The 22,421-nt window shown below is 39.4% G+C and overlaps 1 protein-coding gene and 1 long non-coding RNA gene across 2 annotated transcripts in view; one reads left to right on the top strand and one right to left on the bottom strand.

The window, feature by feature from the left end:
* Window positions 1-22,421, bottom strand: part of LOC106508433 (uncharacterized) — a 268,215-nt gene that overhangs the window by 204,946 nt on the left and 40,848 nt on the right. The window lies entirely within an intron of this gene.
* The window catches only part of PCSK1 (proprotein convertase subtilisin/kexin type 1), a 46,103-nt gene continuing 29,106 nt past the window's right edge, over window positions 5,425-22,421 (top strand). Inside the window, 6 exon segments of the mRNA NM_214038.2 lie at window positions 5,425-5,843; window positions 9,094-9,198; window positions 12,858-12,968; window positions 14,893-15,039; window positions 16,353-16,429; window positions 21,713-21,801. Of these exon segments, the coding sequence (NP_999203.2) occupies window positions 5,664-5,843; window positions 9,094-9,198; window positions 12,858-12,968; window positions 14,893-15,039; window positions 16,353-16,429; window positions 21,713-21,801 (709 nt within the window). The 5' untranslated portion in view covers window positions 5,425-5,663.

Raw genomic sequence — 22,421 nt, 5'->3', positions numbered from 1 at the left:
ACCCACCCATATTTGGCCATGGGAGGACAGACAATGAAAAAGCAAGGCTGTTGGAAGATGTATCTTTACCTGATGGCCCCAATATCAGTCTTCCCATATATTAAACATTTTTTATCCATTTGTGGCAAAGAAGTTGCATAGTAACAGCTCTAGAAAATATGCGTATTTTTCAACTTAGACCTTCAACATGATTTTGTAATACTAGACACATAAAATTTAGGTAAATTCTAAATCTATAGCATCCTATGAAATTTCAATGGTAAATTTGGCAAGGAACTAAGAGAGTTACTAAATTTAAAATCAAATGTTTCGGAGTTCCCCCTTGTGGCTCAATGGTTAAAATCCAACTAGGAACCATGAGGTTGCAGGTTTGATCCCCGGCCTTGCTCAGTGGGTTAAAAATCCGGCGTTGCCGTGAACTGTGGTGTGGGTTGCAAACGCAGCTCGGATCCCGCATTGCTGTGGCTCTGGTGTAGGCCGGCAGCTACAGCTCTGACTGGACCCCTAGCCTGGGAACCTCCACATGCCGCAGAAGCGGCCCAAGAAATGGCAAAAACACACACACAAAAAGAATTCGAAGACTGACATTCAAATGTTCTGATTACAAATGGTATATAAAATGATGCAACTGACAAGGGCTTAAATTCTAGAATATACAAGCAACTTATACAACTCAACAGGAAAAAAGCCAACAATCCAATTGAAAAATGGGCAAAAGACCTGAATAGACATTTTTCCGAGGAAAAAGATAGCCAACAAACACATGAAAAAATGCTTAACATCCCTGATTATTAGAGAAATGCAAATAAAACTACCATGAGAAGAGTTCCTGTTGTGGTGCAGTGGAAGTGAACCTGACTAGGAACGATGAGGTTGTGGGTTCGATCCCTGGCCTTGCTCAGTGGGTTAAGGATCCAGTGCTGCCGTGAGCTGTGGCGTAGGTTGCAGACATGGCCCGGATCCTGCGTTGCTGTGGCTGTGGCATAGGCTGGCGGCTACAGCTCCAATTAGACCCTTAGCCTGGGAACCTCCATATGCTACAGGAGCAGCTCTAGAATAGATTAAAAAAAAAAAAAAAACCTACCATGAGATACCACCTCACACCAGTTGGAATGGCCATGATTAAGTCCACAAATAACAAATGCTGGAGGGGGTGTAAAGAAAAGGGAAACCCTCCTGCACTGTTGGTGGGAATGTAAGCTGGTACAACCACTATGGAGAACAGTATGGAGGTACCTTAGAAATCTGTATATAGAACTACCATATGACCCAGAAACCCCACTCCTGGGCATACATCCAAACAAAACTTTCCTTTAAAAAGTCACATGCACCTGCATGTTCATTGCAGGACTATACACAATAGCCAAGACATGGAAACAACCCAAATGTCCAAGGACAGATGATTAGGAAGATGTGGTATACAGACACAATGGAATACTACTCAGCCATAAAAAAGAACAACATAATGCCTTTTGCAGCAACATGGATGGAACTAGAGACTCTCATCCTGAGTGAAGTAAGTCAGAAAGAGAAAGACAAATACCATATGATATCACATATCTAGAATCTAATACAGGGCACAAATGAAACTTTTCACATAAAAGAAAATCATGGGCTGGGAGAATAGACTTATGGTTGCCAAGGGGGACAGGGAAGGAGTGGGGTGGGCTGGGAGCTTGGGGTTAGTGGATGCACACTATTGCCTTTGGAATGGATTAGCAATGAGATCATGCTGTGTAGCTCTGGGAACTATGTCTAGTCACTTATGATGGCGCATGATAATGTGAGAAAATAGAATGTGTACATGTATATGTAACTGGGTCACCATGCTGTATAGCAGAAAAAAATTGTACTGGGGGAATAAAAAATAAAATTAAATTAAAAAAAGAAATGGTATATAGACATTCAAGCATAAAACCTGAGATTAAAAGCTATCTTGATGGAAGTATGTTCATAGCTCTCAATTTAATATTATCTATATTCAATTTTAATATATTTATCTAAGTTTGAGGTTTTTTTTTTTTTTGTCCTTTTGCCTTTTCTAGGGCCACTCCCATGGCATATGGAGGTTCCCAGACTAGGGGTCTAATCGGAGCTGTAGCTGCTGGCCATGCCAGGGCCACAGCAACACGGGATCCAAGTCGTGTCTACTACCTATACCACAGCTCACAGCAATGCTGGATCCTTAACTCCCTGAGCGAGGCCAGGGATTGAACTCACAACCTCATGGTTTCCAGTCAGATTTGTTAACCACTGAGCCTTGATGGGAATGCCTATCTGGGTTTTATATTTTATTTTTGTCAAAATTGTATCATATAAAGAAAATGTAACGGATATCTTTACCAAGTCCCATACAGATATTTCCAAATTGGCCCTGGTTTACCCTAGTGTGTCAGACAAATATTGTTACTTTCTATTTAGAGAAACACTGCTATAGGTAGACCTCCCTATATAACATGTTCTGTTACCAAATATTTTCTAGTATAATTATAGAGTAAGTACATATTTGTTTTAGTTAATAGTTACTATTACCCAAAGGAAATAGTTAAGTCTACATAACAACTGGAAAATGTTAAACCTAAGTTATTTCTTTACTCCTTCTCTTATGCTCTTGAAAATACTAGAATATTATTCTGGAGGGCTAGAAATGCTCTTTTTCTTGACTTGAATGGTTGGTTACACAGTGTTCACGTTGTGACAAATCATTAAGCACATGGTTTTGTGCACTTTAGTGCACATACTTTATTTTATACTAACAAAAGTTTTAAAATTTTTATTTTCCAAGACCAAAAAATATGGTAATCTATAGATCTCTGGACATACTCTTACTGCCTGTTCGTAATAACCTTGCTCTTATTATTCTCCAAGAAAATTTAATAAATGATTAGCTCTCTTACTAGGTAGCCAGGAGCAGTCATGAAAGGCATGACTTACTTGATAATTCATAATAGAAACATAGTCCTCTTCGGTTTCTGAATTATCCTGTTTTCCATATAAATTAATCAGATGAATAAAATGCTGTTAAGACCAATTTAAGGGTGATAATTGTATCTTCTAATTCATGATCAGAAATATGACACTGATAGGCCTGGAGGTTGTTACTATGATCCACATAGCAGGATAGAGCTAACCCTTGATATGACAAAGTGAAGATGGATTCTACATCTGTTAGCACCCCTAGCCTTAGCAAACATTCATTTCTTCTGCATTCCAGAAATTGTGGCAAATAGGGCCTTTTGGATAAAATTCATATAATTCAGAATAAATTATTGATATATATTTTTCTCACAGTAAAAATATATATAATAAAATAACAATAATAAAGATAATATATATTGTTTGGAAGGGGATATTATCTTTTTACTGTGAGAATTTAGTTTGTACTACTAAGCGTATCAACCAAATATTTATGCCAGGTGTGTATGTACAGTGCTCAATTTAAGACAAATGCTTCATTAATGAGACACTGGCCTCATTGCTAACACTCTGCCAAACTGATTTACTTGAACAATAATAAGAAAGGGCAAACATGTTCCTGCTCTAACCATTCCTACCATTATTAAACATTTTACACAAGTTTCCTTTGCTTTGGTAGCACACTATTGGCATCTGTCTGCTGTGAGAATGAAATACCCTAGAGAGGTTGAGGCCACAATTCAGGCTTAAGCATGAAGGGAAAAGACAGTTCACCCAGACATCAACACTCAATACATGTGAATTTATAGAGCCAACAGAAGAACTATCAATATGAGCCCATTTTACAGCATCTCATGAGAGTTATGCACATTAATGTAATAGACTTAATTGCATCACATGGCTTATTCATGTTGGCATTTGTTTTTGGTATGAACATTTATGTTTAAAGAAGTTATTAAGCTATTCACATTTCTGCAAACATGAAGGCAATTGAAGAATTAGCACTATTCAGCCTCATCCTCCACCAAGCCTTCATCTGATTTGCTTCCTGTCAGTAATTATTTCTTGCTTCCTTTCTCCACAAGCCCATATGCTTTCTTCCCACTCTTACCCCTTGCCTTCTTTCTCTAGAATAGACTGCGCCCTCCGGCGGCTGGGAGTTTAAAAGAAGGGGCGGGGGCGAGGAAAAAAAAATCTTTCGCAGACAAGGCTCTCAGTTTTACTTTTGATCTGAATCCATCACGTTCCTGCGAGCTGTGACGCAAACCGTCACGATCATGAGCTAATCATACTTCTTCCCTGCAGTCGAGTTTCTATTTTTCTATTTTAAAAAATGGAAAGGCACTGGTCAAAAGAGAGACAGTTTGGTTCTAGCCAGTTGCAGAAGGGCGGCGCAGTTATTAGAACTCACAAAGGCAGTTCTGCAGTAAGTGCGTATGGAGCTGTCCATTCCTCAGTGCTGAATACTACACCTTCCAGCATTTCCCGCCAGGTTCAACCCCTCAGGATTAGAATAGGCTGACAAAGGACACTGAACCCATTTCCCTTTCCTGGGGTGTGGGGGGAGGATCATTTAGATATCTGCTTGTTCTCTTCCCACGGGAAAACCTTCTTCCACAGAAAGAAACTGAATTTTATGGGAAAGTAACAGCATAGCTTCAGTTCAACACCAAAGGAAGAATGGAAGGAAGAAGGAAGAATGGAAAAGTTCAGAGTTAAGGAAACCTGCTCTTTCTCTCCCTAAGTCACTCATCAGCATTTGGGTCCCTACATACACTTCTTTGCTGATGAATAAAGAAAATAATTTTCTGTTTAAAAATCATATGAATAAAAAAAATTAAAAATCGCGTGTTAATTTTTTTTTTCTGATAAGCACTGTAAAGGGGGTGATAGTGGGTTCTGCAATACCTGGGATAAAATTTTAGGTATTGTTTAACTGAGGTTGAGAAAGGACATACACTAGTTTGAATGATTAATACGCATTTTTAAAAGTATTACTTCAACATTGTCTTCCAGACATGCTCATTTTCCTAGGCAATTTCGGTCAGAATCTAGGCAGAAGAAGCTTCCCTCTTTATCTCTGCCCTCCCAGGCTCTGTCCGACTTGAAAGACTTATTAAAAGCCCTGTTCTTCGTAGCAGATGCCAATATTCACGGGGCGTTTTAAGAATCCTCCTTCCCTCCCCCCACACAGGAAATAATCAAGTAAAAGATAAAGAAAACAGAGAGAAGGGAAGGAAAGTGGGCTGCACTCCCAAGCTTTGTTTTTTGGTAGTTATACGGAGCACCTCTCTTTGAGAAGTGAAGGTGTTTCTCACCGCTACAGAATTTACAGTCAGACTGGGAGAAGACTTAACCAATACCGGCAACCGTTTCCTTTTCTTAATCCCTCCCTGCTTATTTTAGCCGCTTCTCCACCCCGCCGGGAATACCATCCAGATCTTAGTTCAGGTAGATCTGACGTCAAGAGATGGCTTTCGTCGATTTGACGTGTAAACACTCATTTCCATTCCGACTCGGAAGGGCTGGGGCTCCACTCAGCCGGGAGACCGAAGCGCTGCACTGAGCGCTCGCCGCCGCCCAGCCTCTCCTGCGCTTCTCTATCTTTCTCTATCTCGTCTCGGAACAACCGGGAGAGAGAAGTGGTTCAGAGCCCGGGGTCGGAAGGGGCAATTCTTTCTGGCTTTTCTACCTTGCTTCTTGTCCCCCCTCTCCTTTCCAATTGTATGCGGGCGAGTGTGAGAGCCATGGAGCGAAGAGCCTGGACTCTGCAGTGTACTGCTTTCACTCTCTTTTGCGCTTGGTGTGCATTAAACAGTGTAAAAGCGAAGAGGCAGTTTGTGAATGAATGGGCAGCGGAGATCCCCGGGGGACCAGAGGCAGCCTCGGCCATAGCGGAGGAGCTAGGCTATGACCTTTTGGGTCAGGTAAGAGTTCGCACTTTTAAGAAACTTTCAGGGGCCCAAGGGGACTGGCGGGACTGGAATGTTATCTCCCAAGTGGGAGTCCCAGGTTGCACTCTCTTGAGCCCAGTGGCAAAGAGCAGGAGCTTCTCCAGCTCTCGCCCCTGGCGCGAGCTTGGAGAGAGAAGGCTTGCATTATTTATTGTTTGGGCTGGGCGCAGCCAGGCAGAACCAAGCTGCTGCAGCTGGGTAGAGCTTATTCTTGCTGTTTGTTGTCCACTCTGGAAATGAAATCCGTTCCCGCGCAGTTTGGAAAAAATCCCTCCACGCTTGTTCACAGAACTTGAGATGCACGCAAGCTCTTACCAACCAAGTATTCCTCGGGAGATGCAGTGCGCTCTGTCCCTTGGGACTCAGTGGGGCTGCGTCAGGAGCCGACTGTTTCCTTCTTTTCAATATGGCAGCATCAGATCCAAGTCCCGATTCTAGGGGGCTAAGCAAGCTTGGAGTTATTCACAGAAGCCCTTGAGGATATGCCCAGAGCGTTGGGAATGTGCCAGAGGCCAGGACTCATTACCCACGGGCTGGGTGGACCGCGGAGTGGACTGGGAAGCCAGTGGGAGAAGAGGAGGGTGAAATACAGGGACCCAACTCTCTGTGCCTCTACCAGGAGCTCCGGAATCTCACTGGGAACTTGCAAAGTCCGAGCTTAACAACTTTGATTGGTCAGTTCCCCTGAAGGTTCAAGATGCCGAAGTGATGGGAAAGGATTTCTTTCTTTCTGGTTCCTCAGCCAAATGTGTAATTGCTTTCTGGGGGTTTCAGCTTATGAAGGAAACTGTTGCCCATCCAAGTGAGGACTGGGTTAACAGATAGCTGTGGGGCAAGAGAGGGGGAGGGGCATTGAGGCTTTAGGAAGGGGTCTGCTGAGCTTTGTGATTTCACGTGAACCCGAGGGCATGTGAGTTTTAAGCTTTCCTTTTCCTTGGGTTAGAATCTAGCCCGTCGTTCTTTGCCTAGTAAATTGTTGTGCACTGAAACGGGGGGTGGGGGGTTAGTTGTAAAACATTTTGGCGCGTTTTTTCTAGAGGTGGTGGTAGAGATGCAGCTACAGTCACGGATGAGTAATCGGCGTGGGCGTTGGCGATTCCATAGATCAATCCGCTGGGGAATGCGCCTTTCCTTGCCAGAGGCTTCATTCTCCAAATTTATGAGCCAAACTGTCTGAAATGCCCAGCAGGAAAGTCAATACACGAATTAACTTCTCTTCTCTGTGTCCCAAGAGGAGACCAAGACTTTTGCTTTTACCCAGTCCTTGTTCTATGCCAGATTCGGCATTAGGAGCTGAAGAATAATAGGGTAATAGTCAAAAAAAAGAAACTTGCAAGGAATCAAGACCCAAGAGATTGGTTTAGTTACAAATGACTGCAATTGTACATAATTGGTGTAGTAACAGAAGCTGTTTCTGGAGTCTCCATACTTGCTGATTGAAGAATTGAAAATGGAAGGGATTGGGGAGGGGTGAAAGAACACAGCCCAGGGAGGAAACGTTTGCACAGAGTTTAGGAAGAAGAGTCAAAGGTTGCCATGGGAGCATGATGAGATTGAGGAAGCCACTCTAGGCACAGAAAACAGCTTGTGGGAAACCAGGGAGATACAAAGAAGGCAGCTTATTGGTAAGTCCAGAAACTTCAAGGAATTGTTGGGATCTAAAGAGTGAGTGACATTGCCCTTGTGGGTACCCTGAACATCATGGAAATCTCACCTGGCTGTGAGGGCAAAAACAAACAAAAAAAAAACAACAAAAAAACAAAAAAACCAAACAAACAAAAAAACCTGGTGACTTAATCTTTGGGGCAGCTAAATAGCATTGTTAACTGTGTGGAAGGAGATTGGAGGAAAGAGCAAAAAATAAATCCCTCTTTCTTTTCTCACATATTAGCCCCCAGACATATCCATACATGGACCATTCATTATGGTAATTGTCTTTTAAAAATCTCAAGTCCCAATAAATAAATTATAAATAAATAACAATAAATCAGTATTCTTGGTATTATCTTTTAGGAAGGGATGGCATAGTCACAAGAGGCTTTAGAATAGAGTGAGAAAATTCCTTTTTATATTTACATATGATTTACATATGCACATTTCCAGTTTAAATGGCATAAATAACAAATTTTTAAAAATAATTATTTGTAAAAGACTGAAGGTACTTTTATGGTTCTGCTTAGTCCTCCCTTTGTTTACACTTAACTTAGCATCACAAACCTGATGCTTAACATCACTATCCTTAAGGCTTCAAGATAAAGCTAGGATGGTGCATAGGGGTTGGGGTGGAGGGGTTCACCAGAAGCAAAACCATTGCTGATCTTTTCATGTGGCTACTGTTCTCTCTCCCCAGCTCCACCTATAGCTCATAGCAGATTCATTCCCCGAGGTTCAGTCTTGAAGCAGGGCCTAAGCATCTCCATTAAAAAGTCTCTGGATGATGAGAACCACCGATTTAAAGAATATAATTCTTCTGAAATAACCCATTGTCAATTGTCTCAATTAAAAAAAAATACAGGGCAGCTAGAGTACTTTGTAGATTCAAATTAAATATTGTTTTGAATAAAGGGAAACTAGCTTAAAAGAATAACAATGTTCATTATCCTTAATGATGTAAAGAGTTCTGAATGGACCAAATGTACTGATAGTCACCCAGAGAAGCTTACACACTCTAAGGTGGAACACTTGTCTAAATGCGGCATGCTGGATTTTTCCTCAAAGCTCTGGCCTATGGGAAGTCAAATGGTCACTAATAGCAGCTTATAACAATTATCACTATAGATTCAATGGCTGTATTTTATAACAACAGCAAATTGTCCTAGCCGAATGGGACATTGCCTTTATAGTGCCAGATTTCCTTTCCACAAATTAATGTTCTCTGATGGAACAAATTTGACAAAATGAGTAATTTTTTTAGAAATGTCTACACAATAATATCACCTAGAAAAACAAATGCAGTTCCTCTGAAATGTGTGAAACAGAAGTATCACCAGCTTTCAAGTATGCTGTGAGCTCAAGTAATAATATTGTGAGGTTCATCTCACTCAACACACTGAGAAGAGAGGAAAGCCTTCTATCAGTGCCTTCCTAGAGAAGAAAAAAGTTAACTTCAAATATGGGGAATGGGTTTAACAAAAGTTGCCTGCCTCTGTTAGATGGATTTCAATCTAACTCACATATACTTATTCTAGAAAGAGGATTTTTATTTTAATTTTTTCTCTTATAGATAGGATCACTTGAAAATCACTACTTATTCAAACATAAAAGCCATCCTCGAAGATCTCGAAGGAGTGCCCTTCATATCACTAAGAGATTATCTGATGATGACCGTGTAAGTGTTTTGCATTTGTCTTCAAACCAGTAACCTGATTTACCTGCTTTCTTTATGATTGCCAACAAGAGCAAAAGCACTTCAAATTTGATTCTTTTTTATTGTAATCACAATAATTTGTCTGTAGTGTTTCCAGAGGGTTATATTTGCACATAAAAATAACTGGATTGGATGGAATTGGTTGACTAAATTTTTATATATAAACATATAATGTAGATGAAATATATATTATATGCATAAAATGTTAGATCACAAATCCAGTCTGTGAGCATGAATATAAGTACTGAGAATCAAGTAGCAGCACTAATGAAAATGTTTGACAATACATTTAATCGATAGCATTTTATTATATGCCTGTTATGTACCAAGCACTTTGATGTTCATTGTGGGGATGCCAAAGAAATATAATATATAAACCCTGCTTTTAATAGCATTCAGGGTAACTAAAAAAAAAAAAAAATCTGCCATTTATATCTTATTTGGTTATATGGAAAACTAATATTTTGGAGGGAGCTTTAAATCCATGTCTTCATGAGGTAATGTTTCCATAAGTATTATAATGTCTTACCCAAAACATTCCATTTCTTTTTGTCCTGATAGGTATAATATTCAATAATCAGGCAATAGGAAGAAATATCTAAAATAAACATAGGTAAATTTCAGGGCCAATTTCATGCATATCTAATATACCTACTGATCTTTGAAATCTGTTTTCAAGGTCAGCAAACATATCCATAGAAATGTTGATTTGAAATAGAAATGTGAAGTATTGGATTTTGCATATACAATGCTGCCTTTGCTCAAGAATGTGCCATACTGGTGGAAATTTGTCCTGGCTGGCTTGATATCTGTATACATGATTTCTGTTGACTAGGATACTCTGGAGAATTATGGACCCTTTGTGAGAGATAAAATACATCCTTTCAACTTTCCCAAAAGAAAAGTGTAAGTGACAGAAAGGTGCTAGAACTGTTGAAACTACATGGAATTCATGAACCCTGTAAAAAATTTGCTATTATATTTGTTGTGCAACTGATAGAATTTTAAAAGAAGAAGAAGAAAAAGGAGACAAATTATGAGGGTGGGGAAGGACTCGGCCTGGGTTACCAGTATTCAAACATGAAAGAAGTAATGACACCCACACCAGGAATGTGAATCAGGACCATGGACAGAGACCAGCTGCTCACACACCACCAATTGCTGGCTTTTACTCAAGTTGAAGGCTAGATGTGAAGACCAAATCAGAGGCCCTGAACATTACTTTATACATTTCTTGTCCAGTGAAATCTTCCTTTTGCTGTCCCAAGGCAGATGGTTAAATGTATGTGGGCTCTGAAAGTAGGACAACCTCCAGCATTCTGGCTAGGCATAGTCCTTCACAAAACAAGAGGTATTTCCTTGTCTGCCTAAATGCATGCCTGACATTACTGCACAAGGAAGTCAAACTGACCTCCCTTCCAATCTTCATAGGAGAAGACTGGATAGAATGGAACAGACCTAACTGGTATTATTACTCAGAGTATCTCATATAATGAACAGATGGCCCAGTTTTATTCTTTAGACATTTCCTTAATAGTTGATTTGGGGGATGTGTGTACATGTATAACTGAATCACTTTGTTGTACAGCAGAAATTATTACAACTGTAAATAAACTATACTTCAATAAAACTTTTAAAAAAGTTAAAAATGTAGGAATTCCCATTGTGGCTCAGCAGTAACAAACCTGACTAGTATCCATGAGGATGTGGGTTTGATCCTGAGCCTCACTCAGTGGATTAAGGATCTGGCTATGAGCTGTGATATAGGTCACAGACACAGCTAGGATCCTTTGCTGCTGTGGCTGTGGTATAGGCCAGCGGCTGCAGCTTCTATTTAAACCCTAGCCTGGGAACTTCCATATGCTGCAGGTGTGGCCCTAAAAAAAAAGCCAAAAAAATTTTTTTTAATTTAAAAAATAGTTGATTTGGGGGAAAATCTCAAAACATAATGAAGAACTAAGAATTTACTCTCCAGCATAATGTCATTAAAAAAAAGAGTCTATATGATCCTATAAAAAGTTATCCCCAGAATAATTTTATTTCAGGGAAAATCCTAGAACCTATCGAATCTTGCAGAAAAAAGTGGGACTAGATAATTTTTAATGTCCTTTTCAAATCAAAAGAATTATTTACAATTAAGTACATGATACCTATTATATACATAATGGAAGGACACCACCAATTTGTTCTGTTCCATTTGGTCTGCTCTTATAGAGATTAATATGGGATTTGGAGTTAATGACATTAATCATAACACTATTTCCAACAACTGGATATTTATCTGATCAGATGGCAGAGTGCCTCTTCTTATCTTCCATTTTTAAAAAATGCTTTTGATTTTCATTTTATTGCTCTTTTTTATAGGATAATATTCTTTCAAATTAGCCTTCTGAAATGCAGCAATAAGCTATCTTTATAAGTCTGTTAATGAAATCTCCAACTGTAAGTGACTTTTGCCCTCAAAGATTAGTACTCGTTCCCTAGCAGCCAGCTCCCAAAGACCAACTCAGATGGCAGGCAGTATATTCCCAGCACTGAGGTATTTTGAGGCAAAACAATTAAGCTTGAAAACACAGGCACTTTAAAAATAAATTATAGTGACTAATTTCTAGCTCTCAAGTCCCTCCCAATGTTTCTAATAGATTTGCAATATATTTTCTAATTGAAAATTCAGGACAGTCTTAGTGGATGGTTTTATCCTTTAGTTGCAAATTATTTTTCAGTTTTTATTTTTGGTTCTGACTCATTAGTATTCTCACATTAACAATATCCTATCACACACTGGTCTATCATCATGTATACAAAAGAGAGGACAAGTTTTGGATAGGAAAGAGTTATGTTGCCCAGCAAAATAAGAGCATGGTATTATCTCATAATAAATATAACCACAAGGCAGCCCCTTACCCTCTTAGGGCCTCAAGTATAATAGGATTATGCCATAAATGTGGGGAAGGTAATTTTTGTATTGTCAGATCTCTTTGCATAATACATGAAACTAAATTAATGGTAAGTGTGCATGGTCAGTAGTGCTCATTCATCACCCTGGATCTGTTTCTCATGTTAAATATGCTTAAGCAGGAGGCTGAAGTACAGGGGAACCAGAATTTCAAATCTGCAAAGACACAGAACCTTTTCTGTCTTTTGTCACATTTTCGATTTCTATTTTTGTGTATAAAGAAAGAGAGATTAAGCTGTAAGAGCACCATAACAGCAGTCTCTAGGATCTCTTAGCTTGTTGACTCATCCCATGAAAATGGACAAATTTTCAGCTACAGAACCCTGGAACCTCAATATAAAAATGGGTCCATTTGCTGATGAAAGCAGGCTGAACTTTTACTTCCACTGTAATCACAGTGTAAATAATTTGAGGAATCATCACTTCACTGACCACTTCTCCTCCCCCTAAAGGTACACTTTACTATAATAGAGGAAATGCTCATCTCCTCAGTGGGCAATCCCTTCATCTCACTGAGCTGTCAGTTTGATCTGCAGTCAAACGACAACACTGTGGAGCAGCCTGAACTCTGATGGACAGGGTACTGGAGCTAGTTAAAGGGAAGATGATTACACTAGAGGTGGCTATTTGACTGTTGATTTTCTTGCTATAAAACTCCTTGTAGGTGATATGGGCTGAACAACAGTATGAAAAAGAGAGAAGTAAACGTTCACTTCTAAGAGACTCAGCACTAAATCTCTTTAATGATCCGATGTGGAATCAGCAATGGTACTTGGTAAGTACCTACAGAAGGACTGTGCAGGACCTGGGTTATTTATTATGACTGCACAATTGATTTTTTTTAAATGATGGATAATTCAGCAGAGAGATGTATTACCTGGAGATTAGGGTTGATGGGCCCTCCCATCATTTGAATCTTCCATTTTACTAGGTGAGAATGTCTGAAATACAGATCTTTAGTTACTATGTGAGGAAGGGTTGTTGCTTTCTTATCTTCTTAAATTTATCTGGAATAAATACAGAAGAATCATGTCTTGCAAGTGAGAGTTTCCAAAACAGTACTCATGGCAAAAATCACATTTTATCAAAGTTACTTTTGAGAACACTTTAAATTACCCAAAGACTACAGTGAACATAATTCAGTATTTATAGCCAAGTGGTAATTCTTATGTGCTTCCAGGTAAGAATTTCTGATCTAGGCTTTAGGAAGAACACAAAGAAAGGCAAAATGCAGCTAGCTGCAAGTGTCTAGACTTGCAAACCATTGTACCTTTAAGATAGTTACCAAGTCCTTATTGGAATGCAGGCATCAAGTGGAGAAATTCTAAGTGTTCCTGCTTGCCGGTAGAGTGCTCTCCTTCTGTTTTAATATTAAGCCTCTACTGTAGTAATACACGTTAATAGGAGTATTTGTTGCTGAGAATAATGTAAAAGATAAACTTTCATGACAACCATAACCTAAGGCTTAGACATCCTTGTTGCACAGTGAATGGGAAAAGGGATCAATTCCTCTTGAAATATTAACCTAAGCAGTACTTGCTCAATGTAGCAGAAGAGACTCACTAGCTAACACTGGTCCATTACTATGTGACAAACACTATTCTAAATGTTTGACATGAATTAACTTAGTTCTCATGCAACATTTTGTTGTAGATATAGTAAGTATGCCCACTTAAGAGATGAAGAAATAGAGAACTTAGTAAATTGATTCACTTGCCAAAATCACACGGCTTCTAGCAGTTGGGATCATAATTCAGGGCTCCAGAGACTGTTAACAACCACACTAGGTAATTGTTTTTGTGAGTGATAGAAAGGACTTCTTCTCTGGCTTTGGCCAAGACTGTGTGTAGTTCTAGACTCCTGTGACTCAGCTTCATGCTGGCCTAGTCGATTTTTGTTTTGCTCCACCTCTTTCTGAGGGGCATCAGCCAGGGGGCAATGCATTCATTTATATTTTTGATTGTTTTTATTTATAAATTTCTTTTTGACTCCGCTTAAAACCTGCACTCTTCTAGGACGTATCTCAAATGCTTGGGGATGTTCTCATATCTGTGTTCCTTTTCTGTCCAGCTCTTCTTTCCTACAGTCCACATACTGGAACTATCAGGAAAGGTAACTCGAAAAAATCCTAAATCTCCTATCACAGAACTTACTCCCTAAACCATTCATACTGAGAAACCGGCAGTTAAATTGCAAGTCCTAGTGAGACCACAGCCTCTTGGGTGTTGCAGGTTCTACTTTTTTCTTTTAGAAAAGTTATAAAAACATCCATGAATAACTGTGAGCCAGAAAAAATTAAGTATGTTTGGTGTGGCCATGGAGGCTAGGGATTTGGGGGCAGATGGAAACGGGGCATCAAATAAAGCTCTGGTAAATGAAAAGCTCGAGCATGTAATTAAAATGAAAGCAACTTAGGGATAAACTTCTTCAAAGCCACATAGCTCAAAGAGAAGGGGTACAGGGTGATTCATCCTTTCAAGTGAATTTCCATTGGAACGATTGGAAAAAGACTAGCACTATGATGATTCACTTGGTCCTACCCTCAACTTTTTACTTTTTTTTCTCACTTAATTGCCTTCTTCTAAAGAGTAGAGTGACCCTAGGAAAAAGAAAGATGGGTTTCCATACTGGAGCTTCAGTTCTCATTCTGCATCAAGCAAATCCTGAGTTTACCAATGTTCCTTTTATTTCTTTACTAGCAAGATACTAGGATGACTGCAGCCCTGCCCAAGCTGGACCTCCATGTGATACCTGTTTGGCAAAAAGGCATCACAGGCAAAGGAGTTGTTATTACTGTACTGGATGATGGCTTGGAGTGGAATCACACAGACATCTATGCCAACTATGTGAGTCTGGGCCCTCCCATTGCTGCAACTTAGGGAGGGCCTACACGGTTAGGACATTCCTTCCCTCAAGCAGGAGGCTGCTCTCATGTCATCCCTGGGACTGATGGTTCAAAGTTCTTCCACTTTCCTCACCCTCCTGCCAGTGCACATAAACTTTCTTTCTTTCTTTCTTTTTTTTTTTTTTTTTTTTTTTTGGTATCACTGGGCATTGAAATAATTCAGTGGAGCCCAGGATTATACAAACACATGTGCTTTGGGTGAAAGGAGGCACTTAAGCCAATGAAATTATTAAAAGCCATTTATCTCTATGCCACTAAGTATTTGGGGACATGAAAATGATCAAATCAAGCCAAATGCACAGTCTTCCTCCTCAGTCCCTTATGGCTCAATATCTCTCACATTGTAAAGTTATATGAATGTGATTCCTTTCATGCACATCAAAGTATATACCACACAATGCAAAAATTAACAAGCTGGGAAAAGATTACTAGGTATGGGAAATCAATAAATTAAAGTTATTTACTTAATTGTTTATGAAGCTCTCCATAATGTTTTAGGTCTTTAGATCAGTTTTTCCTCTTGAAAATTGCCTCTCCTCTTTTTCTCATCCCTTCCACTCAATCAACATTCCCCAGCTAAAGAGCAAAAGAAACAGGAAGGCAAAGAAAAGATGAAAATGATTAAAAGAAAGTAGGACTTATTGAAAGATTTGGAAAATAATAGAGAAATAGCAATAGCGGTAATACAGTTCCTATGTGGAAGATGTTTAAGTATAGCAATCTGATTGAAAAAGGGGGTGGGACCTGGAAGCTAGTCTTAACCCTCTTTAGTTAAATTACATGTTTATTTTAGTGTAACTGGGGATGCTGAAGGAGATCACTTAGACCAGAGCCTTACCCCAGGCTCCTTGCACCTATATTCTTAAGAAATGAGTGTCAAAGTAATGCTAACTAGTTCTATAGCTGAGTTAACTCATTCCATTTTTGTGGGCTTCAATTTTTCATTTGGAAAATGAGGGGGTTGAACTACATAAACTCTGACTCCTTCTGGTTCTAATATCTTATGAGCTTCTATGACCTATGGCTTTGGTAACATTCACCGAGAATTGGACATTTGCTTGCTTTTCTGTGTACATCATCTCTGCCTGGTTGATGGGTATAATAAATGATCAGCAACTGGGCCAGAAACTCTGAAATGCAAGCTTTCCGGTTATCAGGTAGTATGGTAATGGGACAGGGCTAGAAGGCTTGGAAAGTACTGCTTTTTGAATGATGCTATGGTGTTATTTTTGTTTTGTTTTGTTTTTTTTTTAGGATCCAGAGGCTAGCTATGATTTTAACGATAATGACCATGATCCATTTCCCCGATATGATCCCACAAATGAGAACAAGTGAGTAAATGTGGGTTGGGGGCGGGGGTAAGTGCTTCAACATGCTTTTATCTTGTTTGAGAAAATTACACTATAAATATGATCCGCATTTTAGCTCTCAGAAATACACCACCCAAACCACAACATTTCGTTGCTTTTAAAACAGAAACAAAAGTTTCTATTTTTATATTCCTTTTGGCTTATAGAACCATGTTTCAATTAAACTTTCTTCTTATATTATGAAATGCTTCCCTCAAATGTTATTGAATAGTTATAGCTTTAGAAAAAATGTTTGGGACATAAAGAATAAAAACCTGGGGGTCATCCTCCCGGCCCACAATTCCTGTATAAATCTTTTATAATTTGTAACATGCTTGATGTTAGTCATGAAGAGAAATACAGATAACTACGATAACACATCCCCATGACTTCACAGAGAAGCCACAACCATCCTCACTAGTTTCCCCAGAAAAGCATGGCCAGATATCAGAAAAGAGAAATGTATACTGAAGCCTGGCCTTCGAATCCCACACAGGCTCCAGGGCATTGGGCCAGATAGTAGCCTATTCCGGAATTCCTGCTGGATATTCGAAAATTTAAGAGAAGAGAAAAAGTATATTTTCTGACTCCTAAATTCACTCTCCATAGCAGCCACAGGATACTGAAGGAGACCAAGAGCCAAATGTGCCAAACAAGAGGCCCAATAAAGACCCAGAGACAAGAGATAGTATCACCTTTCTTTCCTAGACCCAAAAGAAACTTCACCCCTAGGTACTTCACCTCAAATGTCCCTGCCCATGTGAGAACTCATCTTTGTGCATAATGATGTCTCTCACAGACTTCAAGGAGACATTCACACTTTCCTCTTCATTTGTTCCACCCAAAAGAGACTTGCACCAAAGTAGATGAAAACCAAGGTGAAACAAGCACTTGTTGCTACAAGTGGGGATGGAAAGAACAAGTAATGAAAATCTCTGAGCAGATGCCACATAAGTGCTTCCCTTTTCTTTCTTTCTCTCTCTTGGACTATTACTCAGTGCAGGTCAATCAAGTTCTCCCTCTCTCCCATTCGCACTTTCCCTCTTCCTTCCTCCCTTATTATCTCAGAATTCCCATGTGGCTGGTACAATAATGTAGATCTAAAGCTGTTACTCTGGACTGTCGTCCCTCCTCCAAAAGGCAAACAAACCCCAGGAAGGAAGGCTGGGGTTCTTGGACCTGACCTCAATATCTGGGTGTATATTTCTTTCTTGGGGAGAAGGGAAGGCTCAGGGAGGGTTCTCTCAGTATCATTTACTTCTTTCAGGATTTATCTCTTAAAGGGGTTAATAGCAAATACCCATAGACGTTAGAACATTCCAGTAATAATACAAAAAGTACTGGGAGGGGCCAGCCTTGGGGGAAAGTGGGATGTCCTATAACTTGGAGCAGGGTCCCCAGACAAACGTGCAGCCCTATTTCTGAGTCAGGGCAGGGCAGGACCCAGAGGGACATCTGTTCTTTCAGAGCATGACCTTGTAATGTTAGCCTGGCTGGTAGTGATGGCTTTGCCAATAACCAGGAGGGAGGGTAACCTTGTGGAAATCACCTCACTCTGCCTATATTTTTTTATTTTGGTTCCTATAATGGTGACTCTGTCCCTACTGTCCTAAAAGAACTTCCTAAGAAAATAGGGAATAAGTGCTTGAAAGAAAGGGATGCCATTCTTAGAATGAAATTACAACAACTCTCATTCTACCTCCCTTGGTCAAGATTAAGAGGGTAATCTGCTCTCAGCCATGTTAGTACAGCTGAGGAGACTGTTAGCTGGCGGTATCAACCTCACTCCTAGGCAGTGTGCCCTGGGTTTGGTCCAGGATCCAATGTGGGTGATAACTTGTGTGGTAGATCCATAATAAGTGAATACCTGGTGAGGTGATATTCTCTAGAGTCTTTGTACTCATGAGAAGGGGAATTCAGATGTTTCTCTTCTTTCCCCTTAAAAAAGGGATTCTCAACTCATGATACTTAAAATACCACATTTCCCCAAACTCAAAGAGTTCTAGAGACCCCAAGGAAGTAGCTCAAAATTGTGTCATTTTATGCCTGAAAACTCTGAGCCTCCAGAGCATAGCAGACCACAGGCCTTTCATATAGCATAGAAGTGGTATGCCACAGCCCCATACTTAAGAGTACAGACTTTGCAGATACATTTGGATCAAATCTTAGATCTACCTCTTAATAGCTGAGTGACCTTGAGCAAATTATATAACTTCTTTGTGCCTCAGTTTTATCATCTACTAAAAAGAGGTAATAATAGTATCTATGTCATTGGATTATTACGGGGACTAAATGAGTTTATATATGTAATTAGCTTGCGTAGTGCCTGGTACATAGGAAAAGTTAAGTGTTTGCTATGATGTCGATGACAGTGACAAAGACACTAATGATGATGATGATCAAGTCCTCTCATTTAGTAACTAAAGTAGACTTCTTTTCAGTGAGAAACATGACAAGAATAATATCTGATAAGAATAGAAACAGAGACAAGTCAATTTTCTGAGCCAACTTGGAATATGCTATTGAAAATTACACAAAAAATACCTCTCATGGTCCTCTTGACTATCAACCAAAAAGGTAGCATCTCTGTCATTTATCAAAAGGTATAGTGAAAAATACTTGCCCTTCTAGCATGTTGTCAGAAATAAATCCCTTACATTTAGAAAATGAATGACCCCATTTTGTCTTGATCGTTATAAGCAATTAGAGACCTATTATCTCCCAATTCCAAAGGTGTTGTCTCTCCAAACTATCTGTGTTGCTGCTGTTCTTTATTACTATGTAAATAAGGTTAATAAAAGTTGCATTTGAATTCTCTTCTGCAAATCCAAAGAGAAAACACTAAATAATAAAACCTTAACAGTGCAACTGGCATGAATCTCTATTCAGTATTTCAACACCAATTACAGATTATTTTTCTAGTTAAATAACATGTTGTGAGGATATTTTTAATTGGTACAATAATAGTTTTTAAACTATCTGTGGAATAATTTTTTTAAATCAATTTGTTTAAAAGCCAGTTATGGCTCTCATTCTAAGATAATAGAGGTTCTTTTATCTCAGAGCCAGATTTAAGGAAAGAAATCTGCAGGTCTACAAAGAATGACAAGGAACCACTTTGATAAAGTCTCTTTTTCTCAAGGTGCGGAGGTGGGAAGTGAGGATAAGAGGAGGAAAATATATCAACCCCTATTTGTATCATGAATCTGTACCTTTTAAGAATAGAGTCTTCAGTATGTAAAGAGAAATCAATAATAGGAGGTGTCACATTGCATCATTTTTAGGACCAGAGGTACAATGCTGGGGAAGTATGCCAACAGGTTGATTCTGTAAGCTCTGTCTGGAGACTGTGCTATCATGGTACCTCTCTCCAATACTGTATAAATGGAAATACAGGTGGTGGTGACTTCCAGAAGCACATTTCCCAGAGGATGGCAACAATTTTTTTCCTTCCAACAAAGGCAAAGAGGACTAATCCATCAAAGAAGCATAAAGTGCCATGCTGCTATGCGTTCAGTCATTGCAAGATCAAATCATATGCCATCTGGACACAAATTACTCCATCTCTATCTCCTCGTTCTTCTTACTTCCACTTAGCTTTATTCTCAATAGACTCTATGGTAGCAAGAGTCACATGGCCTACATGGAAATTAAAGGCAAATATTCTGGAAAAAGAGTCTAATTCTCTTCCCCAGAATCTGTATCAGTTCTCAAAAGTTGTCTGGGGTAAAAGCCTCATGACCGAAAGAGAATCATAAGGAGTGAGGGCCATTTCCCAAAAGGGGGAAATGCTAGAAGACCAAAAAGAAGCAGATGTAGAGAAGACCTCAAATTAAAAATACTCATTTTGGGAGTTCCTGTTGTGGTGCAGTGGTTAACGAATCCGACTAGGAACCATGAGGTTACGGGTTCGGTCCCTGCCCTTGCTCAGTGGGTTAACGATCCTGCATTGCCGTGAGCTGTGGTGTAGGTTGCAGACGCGGCTCGGATCCCGCGTTGCTGTGGCTCTGGCGTAGGCCGGTGGCTACAGCTCCAATTGGACCCCTAGCCTGGGAACCTCCATATGCCGCAGGAGCGGCCCAAGAAATAGCAACAACAACAACAAAGACAAAAAAAAAAAAAAAATACTCATTTTGTTCTGAATTGACTCCTATCCAGTATTAACAAAAAGGAGGAACATCATTTGGTGAAAGAAGACCAGGAAATTATCTTTGGTTTTCAGGGAAAATAAGAAAAGTAAAACAGGCTTATTTTAAATGACCCATTCAATTTGGGGTTTTTGCATTTCATGCTGGGCTAAATTAAAAGATGTCTAGAACAGTAGTGTCTAAAAGTAGCTGGCTGACAGAGTTGCTCAGAGTTAACCAGCCTAACTGGTCAGTGGCTCCACTGACTGCTACCAGATGCATGCACCATGGAATAAAAGTCATGAAATATACAAGTTCACATTAAAGTTCTCTTGACTTATTGACCCTCCTGAGGTCAGGGAGAAGATAGAAAACAATCACTATCCTCAGAACGTCAGAATTGATGCTTTAATGGTGGACTTTGGTCTGTTTTAGAGATGGATTTTTTTCCCCAAAATGCTCTGCAATAATAATTACCTTCTTTTTCTTATTGCAAAACTAGTCATGTTCAGGCTTCTGTTCCCAATCAGAGTTGCAGGAGAACCATACTTTCCTAATAGCCTGTAGTATCTTGTTAAAATCTCAAATCCTTGGTACCAGAAAATCTTCAGATGTTTTAGCTTGGTGTATGGTTAGAGGAGGAGTGGAGGGCTTGAGAGGGGACTCTCTTCTATATATTCTATTAGGACTGGTCCAGGACAACCTAATCCAAGGAAGTCACTAGTGAGAAAGAAGTGAGGAGTCACTTTAACAGCAACGAAGTATGGTGCAGAAGCCATTTCTTTGAGATGGTTTCTGAAAGTGTCAGAGCTATTCATAGTAAGTATCAATAGCTAACATATCCTGGGTTCTTACTATATACCAGCCACTGTTCTAAGTATTCTCATGTGGGATGCCGCAACTCTTTGAGGACCAGTAACTTACCCAAGGTCACACCAGCAGTTAGTGGCAGAAGCTAGAATTTGAACTCATATACTTGGGCCCTTCATCTGATACCTACAGTTCATCTAATACTGATGAGAGGAAAACCAGCAACAAGGCTGTCAAAATGTTAATATATCCATGTGCCATAGATTCATATGCAAAACCAATGTTTTTCCTCATTTATGTTTTATAAACTTTATTTTTTAATCTTCAGACATGGGACCAGATGTGCAGGAGAAATTGCTATGCAAGCAAATAATCACAAGTGTGGGGTCGGAGTTGCATACAATTCCAAAGTTGGAGGTAAAGCAGAGGGTTGTTCCTGTAGTTTTGCACCTTAATTTGACTCTTGCATTACCTGGTGTAAAGGTGATGGGGTGAGGTGGGGTGGGGGCACTTCTCAACAACCAGAGGAAAAAATGAACTCCTTTCAAAATTTGCTGCATGACTTGAATGTGTTTTGCAGGCAAATCAATGAATCTGGATTCTTAGAAAATGGTAGCTGAGTATAGCCAATACTTCTTTGTAGGGGTAAGGTAGAATAGAAATGTTGAATAGCTTTTGAAGCAAATTTAATTTTCTTTGTGTTCTGATTTAGAAGGGTTTGTTATTGAGTGCTTGCTAAGAGAACAGAAGGAGGAGGTAAATTTAGGCAAAGACTTACATTGCCTCTCAATTCTACAGTCCCTTATTTTATAGCAAAGAAAAGTTTTTTAAAAATAAAAAGAATGCCTACTCATTATAGTAAGAAGAAGAACGATATCTATGAGAGCAAGAATTTGGAATCTCTGGTTGTTTTCATCAGTGTCTTTATGGGTAAACATATAGTAAGTTTCACAGGGCAATTTAATAAAAGAACTATTGACAAGAATTAAAGGACACCAAAGAGGCACTAATTAACACAAGCAGATGTTACTACCTAT

This window comes from Sus scrofa, chromosome 2, assembly GCF_054392235.1.
Source record: "Sus scrofa isolate SSC_HxYL_T2T_F1_AM1 chromosome 2, Sscrofa_HxYL_maternal_Yorkshire_Landrace_v2.0, whole genome shotgun sequence".
In the NCBI taxonomy this organism is placed as follows: domain Eukaryota; kingdom Metazoa; phylum Chordata; class Mammalia; order Artiodactyla; family Suidae; genus Sus; species Sus scrofa.
Note: the sequence above shows the minus strand (reverse complement) of the source record. Positions and strands in the feature narration are given on the sequence as shown.